We start from the raw sequence: 18,158 nt of genomic DNA, 5'->3' as shown, positions 1-18,158 counted from the left end.
GCAGAAGAGGAAATGGCTGTTCTCTCCTGATGCCAGGCGCAGTTCTTGCAGTTCTCTCAAACCTGAGAATCAGTAATTGTACATGAACTAACCAAAGCACACAAGGTACCAGCCATGGTCAAGAAAGTACCACAGTACAGCAATGGACTTGCATGGTCTCTATGATACTTTGAACCTAGTTTTATCTTAGCAAAAATAACTGCCAGGAGCACTGACTCTCAGAAGAGAATCTTGTCCTGGGAACATAGTAGCTCTTCACTAAAATATTTCTCTGACATACAATGGACTTTCTAAGAACAAGAGCAAAGAGTGAACCAAAATCAAACAAGGTTCACTGTGTTAATTTAAGATGCCATGTGGAGGCATAAGAACCTGCTCTACCCAATTCAGATAGGTCTCCTGTGTTTCTTATCTACTCAGAAAGTATAGTAACTGTATGGCAAAGCATGATCTGAAGTGGATCTCGCTCATCTTTGTATATAATAGCTGCCTAGTCATTCAGCTGAGGCTGACACATCTTGGTGTGCAATGCATGCAGGTGGCACGTCTTAAGGATTCACACGACTTCCATATGAGTGATATCGTGCCCCCTTCTCTCTTGTCTCTCAAAAATAAAAGCAAAACTACAAACTATTTCATCTCATATTAATGCAAATAGACAAATGTTAGACCTTGGCAGAAAAAAAGAACCCTATGAGATGATAAATCATTAGTTGAGAGCCTTATTCTGTGTCATATGAGCTGTGCAATGGGAACTGCACAGAAACCATCCAGACCAACTCTTTAAAACTTGGAGGGCCCTGCCATACCAGCACAATCTGTGGCTTGAAAGATTCTGTTGCTTTCTAGTCCATTTACTACATCAGAGCAGCAGAAAGTCAGGGAGACTGCAAGCTAAGAGGTAACATTTGTGAAATATTTCCCACTTAGAGCATTAAGAAGTCTAAAGATCTCAGCCACTCACACTGTTTATTCATTTGTTCAAAACAGAGTGAATAGAAAATGCCAAAAAGGATAAGCAGTCCAGTAAATGCTTCTCTACAACTATTCAGAAACTGTATCAGATTTCTTTATAAAATCAACAGCACAACGTTGATTTTATACAATTAAACTTTTGTGTTTTAACGCATATGACTCAAGAACTTACCTTGGTCATGACTCAGGCTTTTAAAAATAACTGCTTAAACAGTACTAATTGAGGGAAATAGTTAATGGGATGAGAGTCTTACTTCTCTAAAACCCTTAGCTCAAATCCAGGCCCGTGGTTGAAGGGGAATATCAGTACAAAATGTTTTGCACTGTCAATATAGGAACGTCAGGGACCACCTTTTGCATAAGCTGCTTGTAACTACTCAAGCATATTGCTAAGAAAATTTGCAAGGCAACTTGAACTTTTGCTTCCTCTCATTGCATCTGTATTCAAAAACACCCTTATGCCACTAGTTTTGCTGAGAGATTTTAATGAAAATAAAACCAAAAAGAATGAAAAAAAAGTTTCTTTTTCTTTATTATTGTAGGAACAAATCAAACCATAAGTACAATCACCAAAGAGTGAAGCACTGAGGTGAAATGGAGTTCCACTCTTTTCTCACTGTGAGACACAGAATAAGCCACATAATGATAAAATCACACTCCTATAAAATGACAATAAATGGAAAACCACATAATTCAGTTAATTGGCCCAAGAAAGAGACAACTGCTACAGATTGAAAGGAAGCTGAGTATGAAACCTCACACAGGTTAAAATGCAGAATCATGATGCAGCCAAGTGTTGAAAAAGAAGATGAAAGAGTAAGCATGTTTTACTGCCAACTGTGTTTTCCACCAGATCTCTATTCATAGAAGAAGAACAGGGAAGAATATCAATATTTGTTCTCAAAGCCATATGTTATGTTACACCAGTTCTTTTAAATGTTAAGCTATTTTAAGCAGTTCATTTAAATTGGAAAAGTCAATGTTCAGAAATGTGTCCTATGTGCAGAATTCTTGACTGTGTACTAACTAGAATAAGACAAACACTGCAGAATATTTTCCATTACTAATTCAAGTTTCTAAATAAAACTACTTTAATGCTGTTTGCATTCTAACTTTGTTGTCTTTGAATAGTCTAGCTAAGAATACCACTTTGAAGACTGAAGCAAGTATCAAAGTACTGTTGGAAAGTAATTTTTCAAATGTGCAAATTTAAACAACGTTATCACAGACCTGATTCAGGTTTGCACTTAGAAAACAGAACTGCAGAATACACTGCATGTGTCTCAAGCTAAAAAACGTAATTCATCTATCAAATATTCAAAATGTTCTAAAAGCAACTAGTCCACATGCATTTGTAAACACTCTTCAGGACATAATTCTGAATTCAAAATTGATTTTGAAACTCACAATCTGCCTCTGAACTGTACTTTAGTCCATTGATTAGTTATTTCACTTGAAATAACTAATAACTTGTCTTTAGTGGTTTCTATAAAACATTGACTGACTATTGCTTTAGGTATGGGTGTAGTTTTGCAAACCAAAAGGAATGTGATGTCTTACACATCTCATTCAGCAACTGGAACAAATACTCTAGGAGTAATGTTTGACCTCTAGTCCTCTCTACAGACACTGACTTCTTCAGCAGTGTTTTGCAGCATGTAGCAAATTGAATTTAGGAAGAAGAAATCAATGCAACAAGCTAAATAAAAAGAATACCAGAAGCCTTTCTGTTACAATTTTCAAACCTTCTCTGAAACACAACAGTAACTATCTAGTTCTGAGACAGTCATGTTCCATTACTTATGAAAGCTCTGAACTGAAGTTGTTGCAACAGTGAAAACTCAAGCTGACCTTTGCCACCTTTTCCATATAAACATGTTAATGCTGTTTGTGTTATGTATCCATTACAAACAGCTCTCGTATTTCAATGATGTAATGTCTTACTTTAAGGGAAGGACAATGGAGGACTTTAATAACTACAACTAATAAACTTCTATTAGAAGAGAAAAAGACAACTTACCATTATATGTTCAAGTAGAGAATCTATTGCAACTATATTATCAAAATATGTTCTGCAGAGAAAGAGAAATCAGTAAACATTGGCATTTAGTCAAACACTTCTCAAATGGGTGTCATGGGCTCTTGTTTCACTATGGCTGAACAGTGGAGCCAGAATAGATGAGGACAAACCATGCACCTTGAAAATCACTGACTTGCTGTAGCACAAGGGAATTAAGACATGATCCTAACTCTGTTCCCTTAAACCACTATTCTACAGTGACAGAATTGCAGAATATTCTTTATTATACATAGAAATTCACTGTAAAAAAAAAAAAAGAAAAAGGAAAAGACTACCAAACACTGCCTACCACGAACTGAACAGGAGCCTGCTGAGTAACACCAAAAATATATCAAAATGCTTTGGCACCTCTGACATGCTGAAAATTTTAAAAGCAAAAGGAAAAAGGAAAAGTAGTAGAATAGATTTTTAAAATAAAAAAATACATTGCTTTCAAAATATCAAAATACCTCATTAGGTTTACCCATACTATGTACTGATAACTAAAGAAAACTATGTATTGTAGTTAAATTCACCTCATATGAGCCAACCCTTAATACTATTAAAAAGGCAACGATTAAAAAAACCTCCTAATGAGCCTTCTCTATCAACCCAGTTGCAGCATGTTGAAGAGACTAATCTTGTACCTTAAAAAATAAAACAGGAATCTCAGTTTCACAGCAAAGTGGTAACTGTTCAAGGACAGTCAAGAACATTGAAAGATAAAGGTCAAACTTATTAGTAAAAGAAGTCTAAATCTTCCACATGCCAAGTCTTAATAACCCTTGGATTACAATGTTCCCAGCAGACAGAAAGACATTGTCCCATGGCCTTGAATATATATACAGCTCAGTTCTGTTTGGGTCTAGTGGAAAGGAAATATATAATACTCTAGTCTTACATTGTCAGGGACATGAAGAGGTGGAGCACTGCATACCCTGCCCTTTCTAAAATGATACAGAACATGTCCCAGTGACATTGCATGCCAACAATTTTCTCACTGAATAGGAAACCCTCTTCCCGTGTAAGAAAAAGTACAGACCACTTCTGAGAGGAAACTAATTATTTTCTTGCTAGTACAAGCCTTTACCTACATGAAGTTCATGAAGTTATTATTAAATTATATCCAATTTTTGTGTCTCAAAACCCAGGCCTTCTTTTTCTGTTAAACCTAAACAATTCTAGCAATTGATAGTGCTATATGAGAAGTATTTTCTTAGAGAAAGGCATAACAAATATTTGCAGTATTTATTGTCATCTTCATCTTAAAAATTTAAAATAATTACAAAGTTCTTTTAAACAATCTCAGTTCTATGCCAGCCCAAGAATAAATTGCCAGTCCATAAATATGGGTAGATTAATCCAGAGTTTTCTGGCAAACTAGCTCGGTGCAGATGTCAGCAACATGAAAGCACTCTGGAAAGGAACATAATGATACAAGACTATGCAGCAAGTGGGTAGCTCAGGCAAGGGAATGGTAAGAATCCCTTTTAGGAGACACATTCTGAAACAAGTAAGAAAGGTCACCCCTGAGCAAAAAAGCTAGGAAAAACATCTGGATACAACCAATTTGCCCTCCTTGCAAGGGCAGACTCCTCCCTGTGGTGTCTCACTCCCCATTCCAGAGGGGTCATCCCGGCTGCCTGCATTCCTGAGCAATGGCATAGGAATCTTGGACATCCTCTAATCACATCAGTTTGAGAATTGTTCATCAAGACCCAGAGAAGTGTTTGCAGCAAAAATCCAAGACATCTCATTTTTCCACAGTATCATCAGCACTTTCTGATGCACTTAGAAATTCTTCTACCAAACAGTTTCAAAAAACACTGCTAAGCACCCCAGACTGTGATTTGCCAAAAGTACAACTCTAGTTTGTCTTTTAACTTATTGGCTAGCTCTGCTACTTAAAGATCCCAATAGCAGTGACAAAAAAAAAAGGGATGAATGAACAGCAGATCACTTAAGACACTAAATTGACTTTGCATGTGCAAGTCCAAGCTTTCATATTCCCACTGTGTCTTCAATTTCATCTTGCATTTACTGTGACAAGAAATTAAAAGCAAACATACTACATGCAGTTACAGTCTTTGAAAACGAAAACAGAGCCTTCACAAAATGCAGGGGAAGAATAGTCATGTGACAGCCTTGATTCTTCAAGGATTCAGCCTGAAGTGCCTATATTTATGCATACATGTCTGCGTATACACACATCGGGGGGGCTAAAAGGTGAAACTGAAGCATGTTAACTAAGTTTTCATAAAGTCCTTTCAAGCCTCCTAAAACTGCATGAAAAGAGATGCCAAAACTATTTGTCACTTCTCAAAAGAGGGCCATGTTTAACTCTGACAGAAAACATGAAAGAAAAGGCAAAAAGATCTACACAAAAGACTACAAGAGTAAACAAATTCTGTAAGGTATGATTGAAGAGCCATGTTTGAAAAGCTCATCAACATTAACTCATGACATTATCATGCAAATCACACTTACTTCGATACATCAAGCAAGAAGTCATTCAGTTCAGTCTGCTTGGCCAGGCCCCGGCACACCTAGAAGAACAGATCATAGAATCATTTGCTCCAGAATACTGATGTCAGATGGAAACTGAAGTCCTACCCATCTAATCTGTATGGAAAAAATACCACTGCTAGTATATACATATGTTACAGCACTGTGTAAAATTAAAAGCTGAGTTTGCGCAGTGGGTTCCAATCTTCACTATCTAGCTACTGAGTTAAAACTGTCAAATGCAAGCAAAATCTTTCTTAAGACTCCTTGAAAGCTGTTGGTTGCTACATGTGTTCATGCTGCCTCAAAGGCTGTCACTGAATGCAGTTATGGAATCAACAGCATCTCCTTATGCAGACCCTCAACTCTTCTGAGAATGCCAAATATTTTGTTTCCTTTCTTCCTTACTACACTTTTACTGCTTTTTCCAGGCTGCAAAGTAGTGTGTAGACACAACTGTAGACTGATATCAGGCAAGTTTAACTAAGCTAAGCAGCAGATGATAAATGCTCATCTTGGGGAGTAATCAGCATGAATATGAACACAAAAAATAGTACGCATACTACTTTTTAGAAGCAAAATGTTAGATGAAGCAAAGCTTTTACTTCATCTAATTGCATACTCTGTATCTAAAATACAATTGTACATCTGTATATTACTAGAAGAAGCACTGAGGCCAAAAAAAAAAAAAGAAAACAAGCTTCTACTGCTTGTACCTTTTATACCAAAAAAATCCCCAAAACCCCACTCATAACTAGTAATATCTTTCACCTGTGCAATGCAAATATATAACACCAGATTAAAACTATTGCACTTTTCTCATGAAAAGAAGACTGGGAAGGGCAAGCCTTCTGCTTAGCAGAAGAGAAATGAAAATGATCAATGGACAAGCTTAAACTAAACTTTCATGTTGTGTTTTGTTAGATGTGAATGACTTCTCAGTTAAGGAGAGTCACATCTCTTCACTACATTGTCACTGTAGTGAAGCTACAACTTCATGAAATTGTCATTCTACTAGCATACAATAGTCTATGCCAGCCAATTCTGCTTAAATGTGAATGACCACCCCAAAGTCAGTGACTTGCAACACCAAGGTGGCAGATATTAGAGCCTAGGAAAGAAAAGCAGGAAGCTTTCTGTGAGTCTTTTGACAAGTGTATGAAAGACACCTTGAAAAAAAGAAGTCACGAACTTCTTCTGGTGAGTTGACAGAAGAATCTATTTTAGCATCTTCTGAGAGTTGACAGAACATGTTTAGTTTCAGTGTTACCATCTTCTGCTAGCTGAAGTAACAAAACCTATTAGAAAAGCTGCTGGGGTTTGCTAGAGCAGCTTGACACTGTGTGAAGCTCCATTAGGCACCCAACTAGGGACAGCACGAAGCATCCTTAGTGGCAGTAGTTACAGGACCATGAAGCAGCTAGCGAGGTTGGCTTAAAATAGTGTTTGCTAGCAGCACCTAATAATTTCAAACTGAATACCAATGCAGGAGGAAAGCAACCACTTAGGCTAGCAGTTGCCTTCTTACAAGAAAAACAACCTGCAAAGTTGTTATAATTCTGCTTTAACCATTATTTATCTACTTGTTTTAAAGAATCTTTCCTTTAGTACAATACTGTTTTTCATTTGATCCATGACTGCAAATGAGGTCAACTAGCATAATGGACACCAAAAACGTTAGTATATTTTTCCCAGGTTCAGGGAAGGGTCTTGAATCAATGTTTTCATAGTGACATCCACTTAAATTTTATCACAATCGATGGTCCTACTAATCAAGTTCTGGCAGACAGGTTACACAATCAAAAAATGAAAAACCACTCACACTTACTTGTACTTGATGTATTGCTACTGAAGCCCAAGCAAGATTTGCTGTTGCAACCTGCAACAAAAGAGAAGAAACTAGCTCTGATGAAACCTTGAAAACTGCATATCAGTAACATGCTTCTTTTCTCTATCTAGCTGCTAAGTAAAGCAACTGAGCAGTTTTAGAAGGCGGGCAGCAACAATGGGTGGGAAGACAGATATTTTGCGAAAGTATACTTATGATGGTTTCTATTTTAGAGCTTACTAATGCTCTTCAGAAACAGAATTGGGAACCCATCAGCTCAGAAGTACAACATCAAAATAAATATCCCATAAGCTGAGGGCTTTAAAAATTACACTGGTGAAAGGCACCTGCCACAGAAATAAAATATCCCGTAACAGCTTTCTGGGACTGTAGCTCTTCAGCAATAGCTGCTTCCAGCTGTAAACAGGCAATGTTTCTCTCATTAACGTTTTGGTGGCAGAAGAACCAGGCCTGATCCCTTAGCTCAAGACCAGTGTTTTAAGTATGACAGTTTCCAGGCAACATTTCAAACAAATGTCATGTAAACTGCAGCTAACTCTGATGTGCTACCATGCATAATCTCTTGTCCTTGAAACACAGGAGCTTTACAGGAACACAGAGAATGGAAGTACATGAGGTCAACTTCTGCATACCCTCCTAAGGTACATTTTTATAATTTTATATTTTTAAACAGAACACTTTGTACACATTTTATAAAAACTGTTAATGGTATCCAAAGGTTTTCTGAAACCTTAAAATGAAAAGAATGCTTTAGAACACTCCAAAAGTGACCTTAAAATATTTTTAATTTACTAATAAAAGACTTTTATTTAGTAGCCAGTCTTTTCTAAGTAGAACATTCATGAATTCAGTTAAAGAAGGTATTTCATATGACATAAAATATTCATATTTGCACAGAATAATGCACCTCTGAGACCTATGTGAATTGTAGATTGATTAATGTAATAGAACCATCTTAAAATATATATACACTGGGTGCAAGCAGCAGAATTCATGAAGCCTAGTTTTGTATGAAGGCCTGTTTTTTGCTCTCTGAGCAGGGACACTGGCACCACTATACTAATCTAGTACTCTACCATAACCTCTACCTACTGGTGAAAAAACACAAGCTGCGACACCAAGATGAAGTGACACTGACTGCCCAACTAATAGGCATACATAAGCATCAAATAAATGCTAGACTACTTAGTTTGCTGATAAAATACACAATTGACAAATACTGCTGTTGTTTCCCTGCTTTGGAAGGACTAGTTTTACTGCCTCCTGCCTGTATATTTTCTGTCCTTTTCACAAAATTAATTGCTGTTCAGTACAGCTAAACTGCTCCATGGTGCATCTCATACCACTATTGAGACAATACACCTGGCTAGAACTCATCCCATTTTGTCCTAACCTCTGTGTTCAGGTTCCCTTCCCTGGGGAAAGGTACAGAGAGAAATGAATGGTACATTCAACATTATGTGAGAGACACCATAATGTGTAGATGGGACACAACAAGGATCCTCACCTAGACATGACAGCTAAGATGCACTTCTGAATACAGCAATAGCCTCTGATACACCTGCTCCATTTTCAAATTGATTTGGTCTTGGCTTGCAACTCATAACTTTGGATTGACAAATGGACATGTATGGACAACGTAGCTACACAGGTCTTAAATGAGTACAGTAAAACATGCAATGTAGACAACAGTCATGGAAAGGGGAAGATGGTTATGAATGGGAATATCTGGATGGAAAAGCATCACATGTGGAAAAAAAAAAAGGAGCAGAAGAGAGCTTTACAAGTGGTGCCTAGATTGACAGGTCATCTACACACCAGCACTTCTACACAGTTTCTAAGGACATCTAAATCAGAAGACAAAGGACAGTGAATAAATCATGACAACTCACAAAGATGGGACAGGCTAGAGAGAAAAAAGGTATCAGCTCCTATAGGCTAAAGAAAAGACTGACTCAAAAAACCAGCACATGATTGCCAGCCTAGGAAGAAACAAGGAGTCATAAGGACCCAGCAGCCAGAATCCCTTGTCCTCCTGTTGCAATAATTCTGGAGGGACTACCTGGATGCTTGTGTCTCTGTATGTGACTCTTGGAAGCACCACCTAGACACATCTTGGTGCCTGAGAGTGTGTGGATGTAAGAATGTGAATGCAAATACACAAAATCTCCTTTGCTTCATTTTCTTTTAAAACAGAATCACTTTCCCCTTCTGTGAGACCCAGCATTGAGACTTGTTGGTATATGTTATTATAACGTAGCTACAATGTTGATGCATTATGTTTTACAACAGGGCTCACTCCTTGAGAAGTCACACAAAAAAGTAAACTAACAATTTTAAAAATCCTACCATACTGTAAAATAAAGCTTTACTGGAAAGTTAAAATTGAGGCTCAGGATAACTCAGCAGTGTCCTTGTCTATATAAAGTGATTTTGATTTTTGAAATTAGATTTACACTTACATTTCATTCACCTGCTGTGCATTAACTTCTATAACAACTCTGTACTGAGTTCATAATCAATAAAAAAATCTTGAATCTGTTTTTCCGCATGAGAACACAAGGTAAAGATCTTGATGTGTCCTTGTACTTGTATATTAAATTTCATCTCGTCTAACTGAAAATACAAACGACTACCTTTTTTTTTCAATAAGAACAAAAATTAAGTATAAAAAAAGTAAACAAATGAAAAGGGTGAGAGAAGAAAGTTTGGGGGAGGCACTGAAGTGCTGATCATCACAGGCAAGTGGGCAAAGGCTGGGCATGAGCTCACCTCTTGGTGACTATGGTGGAAGGCTTCTTTGCCCCAGTGACGGTAAAGCTCCAGGATACCAATCAGATCACCAATTGCAGTGACAATTGGCAAACATAGAACAGATTGGATACGGGTCCCTGATTCCAGTCCAGTACCTTTGGGAAATCGCTCATCCTAGAAAATGCAAACATAATCTGATAAAATGTAAATATCATAACATCAACAGGAAAGACACATTGATGTTTTCCTCCCCCTCCTGGCTGATCAGATCTGCAGGAAAATTGTAAAATTCACTAAAACTCCTATCTTCCAGCATAACTTACACACAGTATTAAAACATCTAATTAAAAAATGCAGTTTAAAAGTCTCAGCATTAATTTACATCTACAGATAACCTTACAGATGTAAAAGCATTTCTAATCATGAAGTGGACTGCTCAGATTTCAGTGTTACCCAGCACACAGAAGTGCTATCAAGAGAACAAAAACTCAAACCTGAGGCTAAGGCTTTGGATTATACAGTTATAATCCTCAACAACTCCAGAGGAGGAAAATGTGTTCCCAAAACATTGTGCATGAAAGTAAGCATCTTCTCCTTCCTTTGCTTATGCATCCTGAATAAACCAGTGCAAATGTTATAGCAACAAATGTTAAAATGATCCTACTAGCTGCTATAAAATACCCAAATATGTAACTTTCAATCGACATAGGGAATGTTCAAGGTTTTATAGCTTCACTTCCCCATGTGGGAAAACTCACAAAGACCTGAGAAATCACCAGGATATTACAGTTAGTATGGCATTAGTTAGCCAATATGAAGTGTGCAAGACCCACTTGATTGCACATCAGTCCTTCAGTACTTGTTCATACTGGATGTTTTCTGCAGGCTGTGTTTAGGCAAGTGGTGTTTCCCAAGGCTCAATACTGGAGCAGGTCCTATCTAACATCTTAACTGATGATCTGGAGGTGGAGACTGAGTGCACCCTCAGTAAACTTGCAGATAACACTGAGTTGCATTGTGTTCAGTTTTGGGCCCCTCACTTTAAAAAGGACATTGAGGCATTGAAACAAGTCTAGCAAAGGGTAACGAGGCTCATAAAAGGTCTAGAAAATATGTTGTATGAGAAACAGCTGAGGGAATTCGGTTTGTTCAGCCTCAAGAAAAAGTGTCTCGGGGGTGACCTCATCACTCTCTACAACTACCTGAAAGTGGGTTTTAAAGAGGTGGGGGATGATCTCTTCTGCCGTGCCTGCAGTGAGAGTACTAGAGGGAATGATCATGAACTGAGACTGAGGAGATCAGACTAGATGTTAGGTAATTTTTTTTCATTCTAGGGTGGTCAGGCACTGGAATAGATTGCCCAGGGAGGTGGTAGAATCACCATCCCTAGAAGAGATTAAGAGGCAGTCTGGATCTGATGCTGGAGGATATGGTTTAGGGTTTAAGGGTTACAGCAGAGTGGCTGGTTAATGGTTGGATCTTGGAGGTCTCCTCCAACCTGGATGATTCTATGATTCTAAGACAGACATCCCTTCAAGGCTGATCAAAGTCTCCCCTTTCTCAAAGAAGACAGCAAGTAATCTCTACCTTAATTACTAAGATGACAATCATTCTGAATAAATGACAGGCAAAAGAGAGTGGGAAGCACTTTGAAACAGGAGCCTTCTGCTTTCACTTTTTAATTCTGTCCTCCCACAAAAAAAAAGGGCTGGCAAGTCTACCTGCAGGCACTTCCCTTTCACTGTTGAGAAGCTCCTAAAAATCACATTAAGGCAAACCATGTCACCAAAATGGGTCTCCCTGTTTGGTCAATGATCCACTGATATTGTAAACCAAGAAAAAAGTTCAAAACTCCTCCCCACTAACCTCCCGATTTTATTACATATGTAAAATCAAAACATACAACCCTCGGTTACAAGAACATCATGATATTAATTGGAAATTGCCAGCAACAATTTAAACCCTACGTGGGACTGAAAAAACATACCAACACATAAAATCTTTATAGTCCAGGGTGTACAGAAAGCACTGACTGTTACTAAAGGGAAAGCAGCTTCTGCCTTTTGGTTTTGTGGCTCTGTTTAAACGTACTCCCATTAGGCATCTGGTATTTTGTTTATAGCCCAAATTTGCCCAATAAAGGTCATACATTTTTTAACAAATACTTTTAAAAATAGAGTCAACAATGTCCAATTTTGGCCACAGTACCCAAAGATTGTTATCCTGGACAGAACTCAAAAGGATAGGAAGCACGGAAGAGAGAAGAGAATTTAAACTTCCTTGATGTTCTTGTAACCAGCTGATTGTATAGTGCTCTCATAAAGTACAGTTTAAATATCAGTTTCATATGACTGCATAGATGCAACTAGAGGATGGAGTTTTTAAAAAAATTAAAAAGGACAGACATATAGAGTGCCAAGAAATATCAGAAAATCACCTTAGGATTTTCTGACTCCTTTTATGGACGAAGGCCTAAATTTTTATATCAGCTACATTAGTGGGCCTTTCATTTAGATCTGCTAATATTATAAGTACTCTAGCTTTACATTAGAGTGCACAGAGACAAAAATCTTGCCTAATACCCAGAATTCTGACTAATATTCTTGTCAGTGTGAGCTCTGCATTAAAATTAAATCAAACTTTAATTGACTTTATGGAAGTCTTCTTGTTTGGGATTAGTATTTCAGGATCAGGAGGACAGGAGTTTTGACTGACAGGCTTTTTTCTCTCCAAGAGACTATGGTACCATTACTTCCTTTATCCGTCAACCAAAAAAAATGTTAAAATAGCCCAAACAAAAAAAACTTTAAACTTAGAAATAAATGTGCACTAGAACAGATTGCTCAGTGAGGTCATGGATTCTCCCTCATGGAGATATTTAAGAACCATCTGGACACTATCCTGTGACATGTGCTCTAGGACTACCCTGCTTAAGAAGGCAGGTTGGACCAGATGACCCACTCTGGTCCCTTCCAACCTGACTGATCCTGTGATTCTGTGAAATGAAATATTCTGAAACTATTCCATCAAGCTAATCCAAACTCAAATTTATTTTCTTGGTAGCAGGACAGATGCAAATTCTATCATTCTACATTCATCTCAATAAACATTTCAGCATCAAAACATTCATTCAAAGAACATGTTGTAATCATATCATTAAAAGAAGAAAGCTTTTTACCCCCAGAATATCTTCTACTAACAACGTTTTTCTCGACCTGGCTACATAAGCAGATACTGTAGTGCCATGTGCAATGGGCCCTGCAGGAATGAGTCGTGGTTGTCCTTCTTTAGCTCCTGGTGGTGTAAATACACACAGACTCTAGTTAGAAGGAAAAAAAAAAGAAAGAAAGAAAGAAAAAGAACACAATTAGAAAGCACGGTTACTTTCACAGTTACTGTGCAACCTATGTAAAAGACCGAATAAAACAGATAATGTAAAGAAACATAGCTTTTGACAATGAGAAGTAGTTGAATAAACTCCATGTAATTTTTCTGAAATTTTGCAAAATCCCGCTCTAAAGTCACCATCCATTCAGAGAGTGGATAACTCCTGGATAACTCAAGGGGATAACAGTGGGTGACTGAGGACAGTTCTTGCTTTTATCAGGTTAGACTTGCATTTACTTTGAACACACAGTTCACAGCATGAGGACTCACAGAGGAAAACAGTACCTTGTAAGAGAAAATATTTTTTTTCCTAGTATTTAAATTTCTTCTTGATCTTGTTTATGTAATGACACAGACAGATGACAGTGCTGCAACACAATGTATTACTAACATTCCTGGTAAGAATGGCCACTGATTAATTTTACTATCAGACTTTGCTTTCATTAGGGCTGCTACAAAACAGAGGCTGTTTTCTAGCACAGAATATTAAAGGTAAAATTTGCATACAGAAATTCAGCATCTCCTATCAACTGCAGAAAGTGAAGTGATGATCTGAGGTGCATCCTCTCGTTATTTTCCCTTCCTTATTATGCAAACATGCACAACACATTATAAAACATACTAAACAATTTAAAAAAAACCCACACTGAAATGTTCAGAAACTAAAATGATGCAATATAATGCACCATATGCAGGTACTTCTGCAGTGATGTAGGTACCTCAGATGTAATGGATTAACAGCATTTTGGAAGGAGAAATATTGGACTTTATGTTCAGAGGAAAACAAATGGTTAATGAGAAGCACAGAATTCATAGCCCAAACAAGAGTGAGGTCTACCCAAGCACAGCCAGGAACAATCAGTAGTCCAATAGCTGGGATATTTAATGAGTTCAGAAGAAAAACACTCAAGATTCTGACAAAACCAGTAACTGAGTATTTGTCTTGTTCTTAAGCAGAAAGTCAGTCTGTCTCAAAAGGTACAGCAAGGCAAGGAAGTGAGCTTTCCATCCAGTTATTCTTTTGCTAATATTGTGAAACAGATGAAAATTAAACTATCTTAAAAGAGAAAATAAAGCTGCCACAAACTATTTTAGCACTGACAAGTCATTTCGTCAGTTGGAAGAAAAGATACTTCGTCCATGGACTAGCCCTGCTGAATATTCACAGTATTTACTCCATTATGATGTCTTGCATTATGGTACAAGTCTATGAAATCTTGCATGAAATTTTCCGTTTATTCTTATCGTAAACCTCAACCTTATTCTTCAAACCCATTTATGCTCCCAGCTTCTTTGAAGTCTGGCCTTTAGCAGTTAAAGACACTGGAAAAGTTGGAATGTTTATTTGCCATATGCATTACAAGAATGTAGTACAATTTATAAAAGGCAACACACACACAAAACCCAAACATCAAAAAAAAGCCCCATCCAATCAGTACATTGAATCTGCCAGAACAAGCCTGCTCAATTTAACAGAATAAAAAGCTCCATTTATTCTTACTTTATTATAATCTAATAAAGGTACATGTAATTCTTAAATAAAAACTTAGTTTCACAGTTACTTGCCTTCATAAGCTTCAAGTTCATGGTTTTACATGCACTTAAATAGAATGCAAAAGAACACTTTACATAACAGATCCAAGAAAAGCACATAATGATCTGAATAAAAGTACATTATTCTAGTAAAACTGAAGAACCCACAGATCATTATTTATTTCTTTTAAATCAGTGTTCCGGTAAAAAATATTTTTTTAAAAAAATCAAAGAAGGAAGTAAAATTTTAGGATATAAAGGGCATAGAAATACTGAAATATATATCTTCACAAATGTCTGATACATGCTTATAGGAAAAAAGGTTAACTATTTAAAGAGTACTTTTATAGTAGGAATGGTAACACCATAATGTGTTCAAAACTGAAATGGTCATTCCTATTGCAGAACAGTGCAAGATGCAGAGATGCAAGTCAATGTTTAAAGTCTGATTTATGTAGTCCAAGTAGTGGAACAAGTCAAACAAATTCAACAGCACATGAGAGACCAAAGTTGAATTCTCCAAAGATTAATAACACTCTTATTTACACTATTTTTCTTACTTTCTCTTGAGACATATTTGATTCTTTTTGCCAATGTAGCAATGCATGATGATTAGGAAAGTAACTGCTATTTAAATTACATGCATAAAATGTGCTTTTCCACACTGGTCTCCTGAGCCATGCCCATCACTAAATACAAAACAATGAACAAATCTTTCTATTGTCAGAAGAACTTCTCAAAACAGAATACAAGAAAAAAAAGAAAGAAAACCAGAAAATAAAGAACTCAGTTTTTCCACACATACACATTTTTCTTCAGAAAAAGCTTTAACTGAATCTTCAATAGCCAAAAACCTGTGTTGATACCCTGAAGTATTGCCAGCAAAAGCTTCTTTTACCAGCACAGTCTGTGTCTTTATGTAATAATCAGTTTGGCTGGTAAACCCCTCTGGTGCTACCACCATGGAGTACTGCTGTGAATAAACTTCCCTATGTTGGAAAAAGTTCATGAACATTATTTTACTTCCACTGATAAAAAGAGTTTTGCAGAAGCAATCCCATTCTGCATCTTAGGGGAAGCTGGAAACCCCACTGCTAAGGAGTCAGTGATCAAAAGACTCTTCAAACTACCCAGTAGGTTCTAAATTTGCCACTATTCCTCCTGACTGTGCAGATAGAAAAGTATGACTGTGCAGAACAATTGATAATCTTATCCTGACCATGCAGCACTATTAAAAAGAAAGGCAAATTTTCTCATAACCATATAAAAGCTGCAATCAGTCCATTAGCTTCTACCATTCCACACTGACTTTATACATACACCTAATAAAATGTCATGACTGTCAATACATTCCATAAAGGATCAATTTAAGTCTGCATGAGTATAAATGTTTATTGCCAATTAAGCATGTGAAAATGTCTTGAGTTTCACTGGAGTTTTGTTAAGAAAGCCATCAATGTTAAGGTCATCGATGGCAAGGTCAGCCAAACAGAATGCAGTAAACTGTGCTCTGCTCCACTACAGCATGTTACTGAAAAAATCTGAGGCACCCCACAGACACAGCTTTAAGGGATTCTCTATAATTATCACTATCCAAAACCACCAGCTTTTTCACATCTCCTATCCAGCTGCACATTTTGTTTTTATCTTTTGCTTAAGAAAATACTTATAATATATTGCAGTAATAATAGCATTTGGGGTACAGTTACTCTCTTCTAACTATGAATGACTCCAGTATTCGACTAACTTGCAAATGTACATTCAAATAATCCTTCACCAACTCAAAGGGTAATGTCCCCATACAGACATTAGATACATTGCATACAGCTTCTTAATTAATGAAGAAATTAACAGATTGGCCCCTTTCAAATTACTTGCATTTCCTCAGTTGGTTCAAAAATAGGACTAACAGTTTATGGGTTTGGTAATGACACAGAACAGTGATTAATAATTAAAATAAGGAACCAGTGGATTTTCATCCACAACTTAAACAATATATAGTCAATAAAAAAGGAAATATGAGAATATTAAGAGCCATGATTTCCCAATACTACACCGATAACTTAAAACGTAGAGAAAGGAAATGCTTGAGGACAGCAGGATGCCTGGGCACTGCTCACAGACCCTTTTGCTGCTATAACCATTTGAAGCGAGCCTGTAAGCCAGTATCAGAAACAGATAAATACAAAGGGCTCTTCACTGACACTGCAATGTCACTGTCTCTCTCCTAGCAAAAGTTAAGTAAAAAAAGATACCTAGTGGAGAAAGAGCATTAGATATCTACTGCTGATGAGGGAGAAGGCAACCAAGATGGGAGCAACAAAAGAGCAAACATTGGCTTGGAGAGAGAATCCTTTGAAAGCTTCCAGGTTCATGTATTCTCGCACCTGGCAGCCCACTGGACTCTGCAATTCCCTATTTTAACCTGCTTACCCTCCTTCCAGACTAAGACAAAGCCTCCTTACCTGCATCAAGCTCAACTACCCTATTAACAATCTTCTTCCAACAAGTTCCACATGGTGATGGACTTCTTTCTTCAAATGTAGTTCGGCAGGAGAACACTGAAGTCTGACACCAGAAACCTCCTATACATTGTTGGAACCTCAGAGTACACAAGGTGCTTCCTTTCCTGCCATCTGTGACAGGACAGATCGTACCAATTCGGCCTAAAATCAAAATTATTCCTTCTCTCCTAGTTCAATCTCCTAATTCACTTTGATAAAGCCCACAACCAAAAACCTCCTATTAATTTTGATGGATGTTACAGTGTGGTTTGGAATCCAGTGATCACAGAGAGCAAGAAGTTCTTAAAAAACCCAAACTGAAACAAAACAGTCCAAAACAAAGTATGATCATAACAAAGGTTCAAACACTGGTAAACACAGACAAATGGTAGAAAATTTGCCCTTTTGTCTTGGTGGTGTTAATGGTTGAACTTCATGATCCTAGAGGTCTTTTCCAACCTAAAAGATTCTGTGATTCTATTCTATGATTCATATTTCATAGGCACTCTAGGTATAGGCAACATATTGTAGTCTCTAGTGTCTTTCTAAAACGGTAATATATTAACAAGTCTTCCAGTCTACAGGAATGCAG

The 18,158-nt window shown here is 37.2% G+C and overlaps 1 protein-coding gene across 1 annotated transcript in view; it reads right to left on the bottom strand.

Moving 5' to 3' along the window:
* PDE10A (phosphodiesterase 10A) overlaps positions 1-18,158 on the bottom strand; it is a gene marked incomplete at its 5' end in the record, with an annotated part of 58,016 nt that overhangs the window by 30,109 nt on the left and 9,749 nt on the right. Inside the window, 5 exons of the mRNA XM_009085232.1 lie at positions 2,996-3,047; positions 5,522-5,580; positions 7,368-7,418; positions 10,161-10,316; positions 13,321-13,461. Coding sequence (XP_009083480.1) covers positions 2,996-3,047; positions 5,522-5,580; positions 7,368-7,418; positions 10,161-10,316; positions 13,321-13,461 — 459 coding nt within the window. The remainder of the gene's footprint in view (positions 1-2,995; positions 3,048-5,521; positions 5,581-7,367; positions 7,419-10,160; positions 10,317-13,320; positions 13,462-18,158) is intronic.

The sequence above is a fragment of the Acanthisitta chloris genome, unplaced genomic scaffold, assembly GCF_000695815.1.
Source record: "Acanthisitta chloris isolate BGI_N310 unplaced genomic scaffold, ASM69581v1 scaffold11302, whole genome shotgun sequence".
Classification (NCBI taxonomy): Eukaryota; Metazoa; Chordata; class Aves; order Passeriformes; family Acanthisittidae; genus Acanthisitta; species Acanthisitta chloris.
This window is presented reverse-complemented; position numbering and strand designations above follow the sequence as displayed.